This window comes from Melospiza georgiana, chromosome 23 (genome assembly GCF_028018845.1).
Source record: "Melospiza georgiana isolate bMelGeo1 chromosome 23, bMelGeo1.pri, whole genome shotgun sequence".
In the NCBI taxonomy this organism is placed as follows: domain Eukaryota; kingdom Metazoa; phylum Chordata; class Aves; order Passeriformes; family Passerellidae; genus Melospiza; species Melospiza georgiana.
Genome location: NC_080452.1, coordinates 10,042,349 through 10,058,914, shown reverse-complemented (window position 1 = coordinate 10,058,914; position 16,566 = coordinate 10,042,349). Strand labels below are relative to the sequence as shown.

At 54.9% G+C, this 16,566-nt stretch overlaps 1 protein-coding gene across 1 annotated transcript; it reads left to right on the top strand.

The window, feature by feature from the left end:
• Positions 1 to 696: 696 nt before the first annotated feature.
• INKA2 (inka box actin regulator 2) lies at positions 697 to 2,520 on the top strand. The gene has a single exon (XM_058040038.1). The coding sequence runs from the start codon at positions 697 to 699 to the stop codon at positions 1,711 to 1,713; it is 1,017 nt and encodes a 338-aa protein (XP_057896021.1). The 3' UTR covers positions 1,714 to 2,520.
• The last annotated feature ends 14,046 nt before the right edge of the window (positions 2,521 to 16,566 follow it).

The following is a 16,566-nucleotide window of genomic DNA, read 5'->3' as shown; positions in this document are numbered from 1 at the left end:
GTGAAGCAGAACTGCTTCTAAAGGTCCTAGCCTGGGAATCAGAGAATTCCTGCTTGAATGTAAGTAATCCTGGAGTTTGTTGGTTGTTCTGTGCAAAATTTCCAGTGCATTGAAATGTCTTTGATTGTCCTCTAGCGAGAGGGGCCTGTGCTGAGGGCATTGAGGGCTGGAGATGGGTTATGGAGTAACAATTTAATTCTTCCTGGGGTTTATTTTTAATCTACTTGAGCACTTCAGGTGAGGAAGCAGGGCTCTGTTCTGGCTCCTGATTTCAGCAGCAGGGCACAATGGACTCAAAAGCACGAGAACATTCTAAAACTGGCAGCAGCCAAACCCATTCATAGTTCTACACCTTGGGCTTCTGCCAAGCAATTAATGGGAAGCCAAACTCTTTATTTTTGTTGTCAGGTCAAACAATCCACTTCTGTCAGCTCCTCTTAATCCTAGAGGGACGCTCCTAGAGAAATCTAAGGAGAATCAGAGTGCTGTTGGCTGAAGTGGGTGGAGTGCAGGTGGGATGGATGGCAGAGGTGGCCAGGAGGAAGGGCATGGCCCGGAGAGCTGCTGAGCCCTGCTCTGCTGCCCTGGGGACACTGCTGGGGACCCTGAACCGTGGGGACACTGCTGGGGACCCTGACCCATGGGGACACTGCTGGGGACCCTGAACCGTGGGGACACTGCTGGGGACCCTGACCCATGGGGACACTGCTGGGGACCCTGAACCGTGGGGACCCTGACCCTGGAGACCCTGACCCTGGAGACCCTGACCCTGGAGACCCTGACCGCTGTGCTCTCCCCCCACAGCTGTCCATGAAGGAGGTGGGTGACGGGCTGCACGAGCAGATGAACTGCATGATGGGCGCCCTGCAGGAGCTGAAGCTGCTGCAGGTGCAGACGGCCCTGGAGCACCTGGAGCTCTCGGAGCAGCGCCACTGCTGCAGGAGCGGCACGGGGACGGGGCTGGGGGACACCCAGGGATGCTGCCCCCCGTCCCTGGCGTGTCCTGTGCCACAGCCAGCCAGCCTGTGCCAGCCTGCCGCGTCCCCAGAGAGCCACCGGCCCCGGGACAGCCCCTGCTCCTCGCAGAGCCTCTGCAGGGACGGCGTGCGCCCCCCGAAAGGACCCTCCCCAGTGCCCCGGGCACCGGAGCCAGGCCAGGGCACGGCTGGGGCGTGGGCACCGTGCCAGGAGTGCCCGGGCTGCGACGATGGCCACGACTGGACCTCGTCCCTGATGTCGCAGAGCAGGAACCGGCAGCCGCTGGTGCTGGGCGACAACATCTTCGCAGACCTGGTGGGCAACTGGCTGGACCTGCCCGAGCTGGACAAGAAGGGCGACAAGGGCGAGGCCTCCCTGTCCCTGAGCAGGTCCCAGGAGCTCTGCAGGAAGTTCTCCCTCACCACCAACATCTTCAAGAAGTTCCTGCGCAGCGTGCGGCCGGACCGCGACAGGCTGCTCAAGGAGAAGCCTTGCTGGCTCCCTCCCGAGGACAAACAGCCCCACATCTCCAAGAGGTCCAAAAAGATCAGCAAACTCAAGGGCACGTTTTACCTGCCCCTGCACGGGAACCTGCAGAGCCACCACAGCAAGGCAGAGAGGTGCCCAAGGGCAGAGGGCCGTGGCGAGCTCCCCAAGGTGGGCACCAGGAAAGTGCCCGAGCCCAGAGACTACAGCCAGGCAGGGTTTGACATCAACACGGCCGTGTGGGTGTGAGCCTGCTCTGCCCAGCCTCTCACAGCTCTGCTCTGCCCAGCATCTCCACACCCACCGCCAGCTGGAGGCCGCCCACCTGCCCAGGGACTCTGACAAGAGAGGATCTTGCAGAAATGCTGCACACGGAATTTTCTGCACAACTCCAGCTCCAGGGACTGCCTGAGCAGCAGCTCCACCTGGGGAGACCTTTGGGGACCAATATTGGCAAAAATAATGCAGATCTTTAGCAGCTTTAGGGTGAGTGGTGCCACAGGTGAGCAGCTCCTGGTGCCAGGCCCATTCCATCATCTCCAGCTCAATGGTGCAGCACAAAATCCACAGTGTGCATGTGTGTGTATGCGTGTGCAAATATATATATATATATAGTTTTGTTTAAAAAAATCTATTCCTGCTTGTGTGCACTTGAAACTGGGTTACAAACCAGGCATCCCAAGCCTTGTACCTGAAGCACTTGTTATTTAAATGGAAAGAAATATGTTTGAATTTATAAGACTTGAACAATTGCTGAGTGGGGGCCAGACCCCCAGCTTTGGGGGAGTTTCCCCTTAAACTGTGTCCCTGGTGCCCTGCCAGCATCTCTCCCTCCCCTGCCAGTCCAGCCAGGGGGCACAAGGCTCCTTACTGGGCGTTTGTGACCGGGGGTCTCGGTGGTTTGCCCCTTCCCTTGCCCCTGTGGATTGTTGCAGGTACAGCACTGCTGAAGTTCATGGTTGGATTTTCTCCAGATGCAAAGTTCAGTGCCCCAGCTCCTGTTGTGTTCCTGTTGCTGTTGTACAAACCCTGCTGTGACAGAACCAAGTTCTTCAGCGTCCGGCTCTCTGAGAGTTCCAATAAAGTGGGATTGTCTCACTCTGCTCTGGGACACCCTGGCTCTGTTCTCTCACTGTGGGGGTTCCCTGGCTGTTCCCACCTGGGGCTGGGCAGTGTGGGGAGCTTCCATTGCAGGAGAGGCTGTAAATCATGGCACAGCTCCCTGCCAGGGTGCCAGCACTGCTGCAGAGTGAGCCCCTGCTCCGCCTGAGCCTGCAGGGCTCCTGCAGCCTCCCCATCCCTCCCCATCCCTCCTGCCCCCCAGCAGGGACACGGGCAGGGCTTTGGGGTTTGGGGAGAGGCTGCTGCCAAGGGAAGAGCCCCAGAGCTGGCTGGAGAGGGGCACAGGGACAGGGATGCTGGCCCAGCCATGGGGAGTGTGACCGTGCTCACAGGGTTTCTTGGATGAGGGAAGAGACGAGGATTTGACTCCATGGTTCACAAGGCTGATTTATTATTTTGTGATATATATTACATTAAAACTATATGAAAAGAATAGAGGAAAAGGTTTCATCAGAAGACTAGCTAAGAATAGAAGGAATGATAACAAAGATTTGTGGCTCGGACTCTGTATCCGAGTGGCTGTGATTGGCCATTAATTACAAACATCCAACATGGGCCAATCACAGATGCACCTGTTGCACTCGGCAGCAGCAGATAACCATTGTTTACATTTTGTTCCTTTGTTTCTTTATTTTAAATACCCAGCTCTGCTCCTGCTGAGCTTCCCGAGGCTGAGGCGGGCACAGCACAGGCAGAATTCTTGTTCTGCTTTGCAAATTAAATATAGGCACAAGGCAGGCCGTGCTTGTGCCCATACAAGGAGAGGAGCAGGGCAGCCCCCGAGCTCAGCACTGCTGCAGGAACCCGAGCAGGCTTTGTCCTTCCTCCTCGTGGGCTCCAGGGCTGCTGCTTCCCCCTTTCTCCTTTCTCTGAATGCTGAGAGGCTGTTTGGAAAGCATTTTGTTTTCCTCCTCTTTTATCAGCAGTTCATCCTGTTTGTTACCTCCCCTATCCTTTCCAGAGGGTCACCAAAGAGAAGGAGTTTTCCAGGGAGAGGAGCGGCTTTGCATTAAAATAGGATTTTCCAGGGTGTTTGCAGTGACAAATCCAGTGTGGGCTAGGCTTCAAACGCTTGGAAATAGCAAGAAGATGCAGCTGCATCTCAAAGTTCTTAAGAGAAAAAAATATTTAATAAATATTCCTTATAGACATTCAAATAATGAAGAATATCACCCAAGCCAGACATCCTCCCTAATTTACTCTCCAGAGCAGGATCTGCTAATAGATCAGAGTTGGATTTGTGAATTACCATTTCACTTCTCCAGGGACTTTTCCTGAAATTATAATGGCTTTTGCTCCTCTTTTTTCCCTTCATGAAACTGCCACGAAATTGTTCTCCATTATTGAGTATGAAACCCAGCTAATTAGCACAATGGCAGCGTGTGAGGAGGCCCTGGCTGCGTTCTGCATGGCTGATAGGAGTGAGTGGCTAATCCCAGACACGGGGCAGCAATGGGAGGAGGAGGAGGAGGCTCCCCATGGGCCTGCCTGGGAGGGCAGCGATGGCAGGGGCAGCGTTGGGGTCTATGGAAATCTCTGGTCAGCATTGGGATTTATGGAAATCCCTGGTCAGGCTGAGCCAAGGGCTGGGTGAGCAGCACAGCCAGGGCAGCCTGGGCACTGGGATCTCTGGAAATCTCTGGTCAGCCTTGGGATTTATGGAAATCTCTGGTCAGCCTCAGCCCAGGGCTGGGTGAGCAGCACACCCAGGGCTCCCAGGCACCCAGCCCTGCAGCTGCACAGCCCTGGGATGGATGGATGGATGAGTGCTGCTCAGGCCCATATGGCCTGATGGCAAGAGAGGATTTAGCTCTTAGTGTTAATGGAGTGCTTTTGCAGGAGCTGCTGCTGCTCCCTGGGCTTTCCCTTGCTGGAGCCCACAGCCTGCTCTCCGGCCAGATGGCCTCCAGAAGGCTCCCAAATGTGCCTGTAATTAAAGAGCCTTGATTTCCAAACCCATTTCACAGCTTATTCCTCTGACAATGAGATGGGGCTGCTTGGGCTGCTGCAGGGCAGGGGCAGAGGGAAGAACGGCTGGGTGCCCTCGGGAGTGTTTGTGTTTGCTGTTTGCTATTTGTGCAGGGGCAGGACAGGGGCAGGGGCCTTAAACTGGAACAGAGCAGCGTTAGACGGGATATTGGGATGGCAGGGGCCTTAAACTGGAGCAGAGCAGCGTTAGACGGGATATTGGGATGCAATTCCTCCCTGTGAGGGAGCGAGGCCCTGGCACAGGTGCCCAGAACAGCTGTGGGTCCCTGGCAGTGCCCAAGGCCAGGAACTGGGGCAGTGGCAGTGTCCCTGCCCAGGGACTGGAATTAGGGCATGTTTAGGGTGCTTTCCAACCCACAACATGCTGCAGCTCTCCCCAGGTACCTGCTCAGAGCTTTCCCCTCCTCCAGGCTCCCTCTGCTCCAGACAATTGTGGGGCTCACACCCAGGGCAGGCAGCCAGGCGTTGGTGCTGCAGCTGCCTGATCTGCATGTGCTCATGCTAATGGTGTGGAAACCATTCAGGGCCGGCTTTGTGCTGGGTTTCCTGTGCCCTGAATGGAGCTCTGCCTGAAAGAGGAGAGGCTGGCTCCTCTGCATTTGGCATCATCCGAGAGGGGACTCTCTGTGTGCTGCTCACCTGCTTTCCAAAGGTGGGGCTGATGTGATGCTGTTGGCAGCATGGTCAGAGCTTTGCATGGAATATATGGCTTAGAGAGGCGAATAACAGAGATATTCCTATTTATTCCTAAGAGGAATGGGAGAAACATTCTGTTTGCAGCTCCAGAGTGTTGGGAAATTCTCTGGAGATAAGCTGCACTGCCAGGAAAGTGGAGCAAATGTCTTCCTTCAGCAGGGGTTTTATGGCAACTGTAAATCACCCAGAGAGGGAGGGGATAAGGCACCTCAGACAGCCAAACCTGCCCCTTCCTCCTGCACCCTGCACCAGCCAGCTCCACCAGGCTCTGAGTGCTGAAATCCCCCCAGAGCAGCCTCTCACCCTGCAGCCCCTCCAGGGGAGGGGTCCTGGTGTCCCCACGCCGGGGATTGTCCCCAGCAGGGTTCAGCTCCTTTGCCATGGTGTGATTTCGTGGGACAATTCCATGTGACAGCCCTGGGAATCACAGAGGAGCTGAAGGCTCACAGGACACAGAGCCCCTCATCTCTGTGTGCATCACAGCAGGAGAAAACAACCCCCAGGTGAAGGACTTGCAGCCTTTCCTCTGGGACACAGCGAGGGCCTGAACACTGTACTATAAATTAATTATTTAGATCCCATTCCTGCAGTGAGAGCCATCTGGGCAGATGCCTCCACCCTTCCCAGAGCCCCCAGGAGCTCTCAGCACTCCAGGCTGGAGGAGAGAGCTCTCCCCGAGTGTCTCAATGGGCTGGAGCTCCTCCTGCCCTACAGGAAGCAGAGGTGGAACCAGAACAGCTCTCAGCACTTGGGTTCCTCAGCCATTCTGTTTTGCTGGAATTAGGGCAGCCCCGAAGCCTCTGTGCCATAGGAAAGGTGCTGTTTGTCCATGGGGACCTGGAGTGGGCAATGGGAACTGCCTGGACCTGCAGGGATGGCTCAGACAGTTCCTCTGCACCTCAGACAATCCCATTTCCATCTGTGGGGCTCCATGCCCAGCTCAGGGCAGGAGGGCCCTATGTCCTCTCCCAGCTCTGGATTAACAGGGATCCAAGGGCAGTTCTGTGCTCACAGAGGGTCAGGTGTTTGTAGCCCTCAGCTTTGGGGCATTGCCAGCGTCCCCCACATAACCGGGGATGGGGACTGTGGGGAAGGACAGCCCCGGGATGGAAGGAGCTCTGAGGGAAGCAGGGGAGGCGTTTTCCTGGCATGACCCAGGGGAGAGCCAAGAGGGAAAGAGTTAAAAGCTGTCTCCAGGCAGGAGAACAAAACCACCATTGCACTCGTCTCGCTGCTGTGCTCATCTAATTACGTTATTTAACAGGATACCCTCTCATTGATTTTAATTACTCACGTAATTTGGGAAGTAATTCACAGCGCATCCCTGCAGGGTGCATGAGTCTGAGCAGGGAACAATGTGCTGGAGTCTGTGCCAGAGGAGGGAGGGAGGGGAGATGAGCCCAGGCTCCCAGGCCAGAAGGATCTGGGGACCTGTCCCTTGGGAACGGCTCCTCGGGGAGCTGGGGTGATCCATGATATGATAGTGTCACCTGTGATACGATATTGTCACCCGCGGTACGCTATTGTCACCTGAAATACAATATTGTCACTCACAGTACGATATTGTCACCTGCAGTACAGTATACAGTACAGTCACCCACAAATATGATATTGTACCCCACAGTACAATATTGTCACCTGCGGTATGATATTGTCACCTACAATACCCTATTGTCACCTGTGATTGATACATTATTTTCACCCATGATAAGATATTGTGATCCACAATACGATATTGTCACCTGCAATATGATATTGCCACCTGTGATATGATACAATTTTGTCACCTGTGATATAATACAATATTGTCCCCCACAGTACAATATTGTCCCCCACAGTACAATATTGTCACCTACAGTACAATATTGTCACCCACAGTGCAATATTGTCACCCACAGTACAATATTGTCATCCATGATATACAATATTGTCACCTGTGATTGATACAATATTGTCCCCCTCAGTACAATATTGTCACCTGCACTCCGGGCTTCCCTCCCCAAGATCCCAGAGCTGCTCCTGGTCCCCAGCACCGTTGATCAAACAGTCCCCAGCACTGGTGGCTCTAAAAATGCTTTCACCCCCAGCCCTGCCATTTTCATGTTTTTTTTAACCACAGTTGCACATGGTTCAGTGAAATTGCACCCCCAGCACGCACTTGTTTGGTTTCTTTGCTGTTCTTTTGTAAGTCCCCCTGCTTAATTAGGATGCAAACAATCCCAGAGGAATGTTTAATTAATATTATAGAGCAACAGTGGGATGATTAAGCCAGCCTGGGCAGCTGCTATTTATACCCAGGACATGTGGCACTTGTTGGGGGCGAGCGTGTCGAGGAAAAATCCATCCATGGATCTCCTGGTGCCGTTCTATTGCTGGTTTCAATTGTCTGGATCGGGCCTTTCCTCCTCTTGAGGCTGGGCAGGGCTGCTCAAACAGCTCCCTGTGCTCTCACCCTCACACCTCATCGTGCTGGATTTGGGCATTTCCCCTTTGGAAATGAATCCTCTGCAGCCTCTCCGAGGGCTGTGCGCAACCTGAAGTAATTGAATTTGCCTTGGGTTGAACTCTTCTGGCACTCTCTAAAAATAAACACTCAATTTCTTCTCCTTCCCGTGGAGCTGCCTCTGCTGGGAGCAGAACCAAACAAACTGGTGAAAAATTAAAGAGGGAAATCCAGCAGAAGGGACACGAGATGGCAACAGTACAGCCCTGAGACTGTCAGGAGCCTAAACCCACAGCAGCCAGGGGCAAATAAATCCATGGGATGGTCTTGGGCACCTTCTAAAACAGTCGTGCTTTACAGCAGGTTTTACGACAGTCACGCTTTACGGCAAGCACATCCATTCAGATGAGGGAGCGGCTTGTTGCATGACTGAGCAGCAAAATTCAATTCAGCCTTGGAGTGAACCCAATTAATATTTGTAAATGGAATATATACTTTATATATAGTATTATATATATTATATAGAATTATATATTTTATGTATTATATATTATGAATATATATTATACATAATTCTATATAACATAGAAACATACCTAGAACTGTATCCAGAAAAATACTTAACACATATCTAGAACATATATGGAACATACCTAGAACTGTATCTAGAACATACCTAGAACTGTATCTAGAACACACCTGGAACGTATCTAGAACTGTATCTAGAACTGTATCTAGAACATACAGAACATATCTGGAACGTACCTAGAACTGTATCTAGAACATACCTAGAACATTTTACGACAGTCGTGCTTTACGGCACCTTTTACGACAGTCGTGCTTTACGACGTCTTTACGACAATCGTGCTTTACGGCACCTTTTACGACAGTCGTGCTTTACGGCACCTTTTACGACAGTCGTGCTTTACGACGTCTTTTATGACAGTCGTGCTTTACGACGTCTTTACGACAGTCGTGCTTTACGGCACCTTTTACGACAGTCGCGCTTTACGACGTCTTTACGACAGTCGTGCTTTACGACGTCTTTACGACAGTCGTGCTTTACGGCACCTTTTACGACAGTCGCGCTTTACGACGTCTTTTACGACAGTCGTGCTTTACGACGTCTTTTACGACAGTCGCGCTTTACGACGTCTTTACGACAGTCGCGCTTTACGGCACCTTTTACGACAGTCGCGCTTTACGACGTCTTTTACGACAGTCGCGCTTTACGGCACCTTTTACGACAGTCGCGCTTTACGACGTCTTTACGACAGTCGCGCTTTACGGCACCTTTTACGACAGTCGCGCTTTACGACGTCTTTTACGACAGTCGCGCTTTACGACGTCTTTTACGACAGTCGCGCTTTACGACGTCTTTACGACAGTCGCGCTTTACGGCACCTTTTACGACAGTCGCGCTTTACGACGTCTTTACGACAGTCGCGCTTTACGGCACCTTTTACGACAGTCGCGCTTTACGACGTCTTTACGACAGTCGTGCTTTACGGCACCTTTTACGACAGTCGCGCTTTACGACGTCTTTACGACAGTCATGCTTTACGGCACCTTTTACGACAGTCGTGCTTTACGGCACCTTTTACGACAGTCGCGCTTTACGACGTCTTTACGACAGTCGTGCTTTACGGCACCTTTTACGACAGTCGTGCTTTACGACGTCTTTACGACAGTCGTGCTTTACGGCACCTTTTACGACAGTCGTGCTTTACGACGTCTTTACGACAGTCGCGCTTTACGACGTCTTTTACGACAGTCGTGCTTTACGGCACCTTTTACGACAGTGGTGCTTTACGGCACCTTTGGAAAGTGACAAACAGGGGGACATGAAACACGACGCATCATGCTTGTGGTGAGGGCCTCGAGGGAAGAAGGCAAAAGGGACCCCAAAGACACACTAGGGAACACGGCACACCGGACAACACGGCACACACCGGAGCTGTTCTGCACTGCCCGCCTGAAAGCTGCCATCAAAAGTAGAGCCTCTCCCTTTAGCTGTCCTAAGAGGCCCTTGGAGAATAATGCTTTTCCCTCTGCTCATTTTTAAATCTGTCCCAAGAACTCCCAACCTGCTACTCTCCCATCATCCCATCTCCAAGCCGTGGCCCTCATCTTTTGGATGATTGGTGATGTGGATCCAGGTTGCGCCTGAAATGAGTCTGCCTTGGAGGGCCCCATGATGGCCTGTTAGCCTCTTGATCAGCTACAATAAAGAAACCAAAACCATGCTGGCTGTTGTCCCTCCCTCCCTGCTCTGCCCTGGCAGCTCCAGCCCTGGCACAGGTGGGGCATAATCCCAACCTGAGGAGCTCCAGAGCAGGAGGAGCCCAGCCTGAGCCCAGCACCCTCAGCAGCAGTAGGACCTGGGGACTCCAGCCCTGGCACAGCCCCAGAGGGCTCCATCCCTGCCTTTACCCCCAAATTCTTCCCCTGGCAGCCCCAGGGCCTCAGTCCCACCAGGCAGCAGGGGACACACCCAGGAGACTCCTCCTGCTGCCCCAGAGCAGCTTTTGCTGTGACTCACCGTGCCTCATTCACCACCTCACACTCATTCCATGATTACCTCAGCCCCACTCTGGGAGGCTTATCTCACACCAAATCCTTCTCAGTGGAGCCCTGAACGCTGATTGTTCCAGAAGGAAAGGGCCCAAAGCTGCCTGTTGGCTGCTGATCAGGGCGAGGGAACCCAGGTGCTGTTCCTGCCCAGGCTGGCAGGGAGCTGTCCCAGCTGTGCCAGCTGCCCCTGCCACATCCAATTGTGCCACATCCATCCCTGCATCCATCCCTGCCCCATCCATCCCTGCCACATCCATCCCTGCCCCATCCATCCCTGCATCCATCCCTGCATCCATCCCTGCCCCATCCATCCCTGCCACATCCATCCCTGCATCCATCCCTGCATCCAACTCTGCCACATCCATCCCTGCATCCATCCCTGCCCCATCCATCCCTGCCACATCCATCCCTGCCCCATCCATCCCTGCATCCATCCCTGCATCCATCCCTGCCCCATCCATCCCTGCATCCATCCCTGCCCCATCCATCCCTGCCACATCCATCCCTGCCCCATCCATCCCTGCCACATCCATCCCTGCCACATCCATCCCTGCATCCATCCCTGCACCCATCCCTGCATCCATCCCTGCCCCATCCATTCCTGCCCCATCCATCCCTGCCCCATCCATCCCTGCCCCATCCATCCCTGCATCCATCCCTGCATCCATCCCTGCCCCATCCATCCCTGCATCCATCCCTGCCACATCCATCCCTGCCCCATCCATCCCTGCCCCATCCATTCCTGCATCCATCCCTGCATCCATCCCTGCCCCATCCATCCCTGCCCCATCCATCCCTGCCCCATCCATCCCTGCCCCATCCATCCCTGCCACATCCATCCCTGCATCCATCCCTGCATCCATCCCTGCCCCATCCATCCCTGCCCCATCCATCCCTGCCCCATCCATCCCTGCCCCATCCATCCCTGCCCCATCCATCCCTGCCCCATCCATCCCTGCCCCATCCATCCCTGCCCCATCCATCCCTGCCCCATCCATCCCTGCATCCATCCCTGCATCCATCCCTGCCCCATCCATCCCTGCCACATCCATCCCTGCATCCATCCCTGCATCCATCCCTGCCCCATCCATCCCTGCCCCATCCATCCCTGCCACATCCATCCCTGCCACATCCATCCCTGCCCCATCCATCCCTGCCACATCCAGCTCTGCCACATCCAGCCCTGCTCTTTGCTTCCCCTGCTCCTGCAGATTAATCTGGGGCTGGAGCCCGTGTCAGGTCTCCCTCGTTTCAAACATCATTTATCATACAGGATTATCCTGCAGGGGCTCCTGTGCAGTCAAATTTAATAACATAAACTGCTTCAAATCAAATGATTTCTCCTGTGAATTTAAGCCAAACTGACACAGCTGCTTGACACTCCTTATTTGCAAAGCTAAATGAGAGCTGGGTGTGGGATGCTGGATGTCTGCAGCCTCAGAATGTCACAGCTGGAACCAGGGGCAGGGAGAGTCAGGGTGCAGGGGAGCTGGGGCCAATTTACCCCAGGATTTGGGGCAGCCTGAAGGGAGGGGGCAGCAGAGCTGCAGCACTGCTCCTCTCACTCAGCTCCCCAAAAGGAACTGGATTTCTGTGCAAAACACCTGCAGGGAAAAGGCACCTTAGGGGTCACCTCCATGGGCAGAGGGCTGGGCTGGGGCTGCTGCTCTCCTTGGGTGGTTCTGGAGGAGAGCCAGGGCCTTTTTGGGTTTCTTGGCTGGAAAACTCCTGGAAGTCAGAGCTGGGAGACACCAGCAGTGTCCCTGAGCCGGGCAGGCACGATCCAGGGCCTGAAAAAGCTCCAGTGTCCCAAACAGCTCCAATGTCCCTGCCCAGCCCAGGAGCTGCTCCCCGCTGAATTTGTGCTTTGTTGGTGGCTCTGGCAGCAGCTGGCCCGGGCTGGGCACTCAGAGCATCCTCCCTCCCTCCTTCCCTCCCTGCTGCACAAGGGCTCCTTGTGCCCCGCGCCGCCTCCGTGCCAGCCCCATCTGGGCTGGGGCATCAGGGAAATGCCAGGGATGTTTGACCTCGGGCAGGGCCGGGCGTGGCCTGGGCTGAGCTGTCCCTGGGTCCCCAGGGCTCCATCCAGAGCCAAGCATGGGCTGGGCTGAGCTGTCCCTGGGTCCCCAAAACTCCATCCAGGGCTGGCCAGGCCCAGCAGGGCTGCAGTTCCAGCTCTGCTCCCCACTGCTCCAAACCCTCTGTTAGATGATTTCAGCCTCCTCTGGTGCTGCTGCCCCTGCAGAGCATCCTGCTGGAGATGGGGACAGAGGACCAGGAAAACGTGGGTGATGGGGTCCCACCACAGCAGGAACAAACCCTTGTGTGCAGCCTCCTGCAGAGGGAGGACAAGAGGCTGTTTCAGTCCCAGGACAGCACAAACACAATTTCCCCATTCCCTGGGATAGGAGGGCTCAGCCCCAGGGGCAGAGCTGTGCCAGGGCTGCTGGCAGGCTGCAGCACTGGCAATGAACCCTGGCGGGGGGCTACTGAGCCCAGAGCCCCCCAGTGCTGCTCCTCTCCCTCCTCCTGCACAGCGTTTGTCTCCAAATTTGGGGAGTTTCCTTCCAGGAGGAAAGACAGAGCTGTGGCTGAAAGGCAGAGCAGTGACCAGCTGCTGCAGGGAAAGCAGTGCCAGAGCCCAGCCCCAGCCAGGGGCATGGGAAGGATGCTCAGCCCCAGCCAGCAGGGCTGGCACATGCTGGCTATTCACCAAGTGGCACTTGGGCCTCAGGAAAACCCAATTTCATTGCTCAGTGCCTGGTCCTGGCAAAATAAAGAGCACATTAATTTGTTTGGGTGATTTTGCAAAGGTTAATGGTGAATTTAATGTGAGTTTTCAAGTTTCCCTGGTGGCTGCAGGATGAAGGATGTCCACAGCCACTGCAATGGCAGGAATGCAGCTCAGAGCCTGCAGAACAAACCTGCATTTGAGCAGCCTGGGAAACCTCCCTGCCACTCCCTGGGTCAGCACCAGAACCTGCAATTAAACCTTCCCAGAGGGGCAGGACCTGTGGGATCATTCCACCCTCACTGGGACCATTCCACCCTCACTGGGACCATTCCACCCACACCGGGATCATTCCACCCACACTGGGATCATTCCACCCACACCGGGACCATTCCACCCACACCGGGACCATTCCACCCACACTGGGATCATTCCATCCACACTGGGACCATTCCACCCACACCGGGACCATTCCACCCACACTGGGACCATTCCATCCACACTGGGATCATTCCATCCACACTGGGACCATTCCACCCACACCGGGACCATTCCACCCACACTGGGACCATTCCATCCACACTGGGACCATTCCACCCACACTGGGACCATTCCATCCACACTGGGATCATTCCACTCACACCGGGATCATTCCACCCACACTGGGATCATTCCACCCACACTGGGATCATTCCATCCACACTGGGACCATTCCACCCACACCGGGACCATTCCACCCACACTGGGACCATTCCATCCACACTGGGATCATTCCATCCACACTGGGACCATTCCACCCACACCGGGACCATTCCACTCACACCGGGACCATTCCATCCACACTGGGATCATTCCACCCACACCGGGACCATTCCATCCACACCGGGACCATTCCATCCACACTGGGACCATTCCACCCACACTGGGATCATTCCACCCACACCGGGACCATTCCACTCACACCGGGACCATTCCATCCACACTGGGACCATTCCACCCACACTGGGACCATTCCACCCACACTGGGACCATTCCATCCACACTGGGACCATTCCACCCACACTGGGACCATTCCATCCACACTGGGATCATTCCACTCACACCGGGATCATTCCACCCACACCGGGACCATTCCATCCACACTGGGACCATTCCACCCACACTGGGATCATTCCACCCACACTGGGACCATTCCACCCACACTGGGATCATTCCACCCACACCGGGATCATTCCACTCACACCGGGATCATTCCACCCACACCGGGACCATTCCACCCACACCGGGACCATTCCACCCACACTGGGATCATTCCACCCACACTGGGATCATTCCACCCACACCGGGACCATTCCACCCACACCGGGACCATTCCACCCACACCGGGACCATTCCACTCACACCGGGACCATTCCATCCACACTGGGATCATTCCACTCACACCGGGATCATTCCATCCACACCGGGACCATTCCACCCACACTGGGACCATTCCACCCACACCGGGATCATTCCACCCACACCGGGACCATTCCATCCACACTGGGACCATTCCACCCACACTGGGATCATTCCACCCACACCGGGATCATTCCACTCACACCGGGATCATTCCACCCACACCGGGACCATTCCACCCACACCGGGACCATTCCACCCACACTGGGATCATTCCACCCACACCGGGACCATTCCACCCACACTGGGATCATTCCACCCACACCGGGACCATTCCACCCACACTGGGATCATTCCATCCACACTGGGACCATTCCACCCACACTGGGACCATTCCACCCACACTGGGACCATTCCACCCACACTGGGACCATTCCACCCACACTGGGACCATTCCACTCACACCGGGATCATTCCATCCACACCGGGATCATTCCACCCACACTGGGACCATTCCACCCACACTGGGACCATTCCACTCACACCGGGATCATTCCATCCACACCGGGATCATTCCACCCACACTGGGACCATTCCACCCACACTGGGACCATTCCACTCACACCGGGATCATTCCACCCACACCGGGATCATTCCACCCACACCGGGACCATTCCACCCACACCGGGATCATTCCACCCACACTGGGACCATTCCACCCACACCGGGATCATTCCACCCACACTGGGATCATTCCACCCACACTGGGATCATTCCATCCACACTGGGACCATTCCACCCACACTGGGATCATTCCATCCACACTGGGATCATTCCATCCACACTGGGACCATTCCACCCACACTGGGATCATTCCATCCACACTGGGATCATTCCACCCACACTGGGATCATTCCATCCACACCGGGACCATTCCACCCACACTGGGATCATTCCACCCACACTGGGATCATTCCATCCACACTGGGACCATTCCACCCTCACTGGGACCATTCCACCCACACCGGGATCATTCCACTCACACCAGGATCATTCCACCCACACTGGGACCATTCCACCCACACCGGGACCATTCCATCCAACACGGGAGGGAGGGAAAACATCACTTCAAATAACCTTCAGAAAACACTAAGAATGACAAACCCAGGCTGGAGTGAGAGCTGCGCATTGCAGGGATGGCCAGGACTGGCTTTGGGGGAATTGTGCACAGCTCACAGAGGAGCTGGGTGGCCCCAGGGACATTTTAAATGTGTCCCTTTGCTCTCAGCAAAATGTTCTGTGTTCGGCTGGGTTCTGGGCAGAAGCAGAAGCCTGGGACTTGTGGGAGGTTTTTCTTTTCCCCTTTCTTTAGGGCACTCTGCAGTTAAGTTGTTTTTAACCAGTCAGACATTAACCACCAAGTGCTTCAGGACCTTCCTGTCTGACCTGGCTCTCCGGGGCAGGACTGCAGCTATTGCGCTAAAATCCATTAAAGAAGAACTTTTATTTTTTGCCCGGTGAGAAAACGAGCGGCTCGCGGGAGGCAGAGGGGAAGGAGAGGGGCGGGACGGCTGCAAATATCCCGAATTAGAGCGGCGATGGCAGCGGAGCCTTCCCAGCGCTGCGCCTCTCCCACACTCCCATCTAGCGGCGGCCCGGGCTCGGGAGCGCTCCCCGCCCTCCTCATCCTCATCCTCATCCTCATCATCCTCACTCAGCCCACGCACACCCTACTCTGTGCCCCAGTTTATACAGAGACGTGCAGCAACCACCACGTTCACTGAAATTACTTTATTGCTAAAATATTTTACATTTCAGACAGATGCCAACCTGCCAACACGGTGGTGCTTCTGCTGCTCGGAAAAAGAAGCTGCAGGGGTGCCTTGAAGAGAAGCAGCTGAAGTGACTGCTCTGGTCAGGAGGCAGATGTTTCCACATCATCCAGATGTTTGCATCCAGTCCTGTTTGGGCTGCATTAGGAACAGGGCTCTCTAGAATTCACCAGCTGCATAAGGAACACTTTTATAAAATGCTGTTTACAGAGCCTGCTGCCCCTGGTTCCCAGCGATGAGCTCTGTGCCCTGTGCTGACATTTCACCAACTCGAGGGGGGCAGGAGCCCCCAGCCCTGGGCGTCCCTCAGGGTCTGA

Excerpts from the sequence above, each read along its gene's own strand:
- INKA2 (XM_058040038.1), top strand. The coding sequence starts at position 697 with ATGGGGACACTGCTGGGGACCCTGAACCGTGGGGACCCTGACCCTGGA.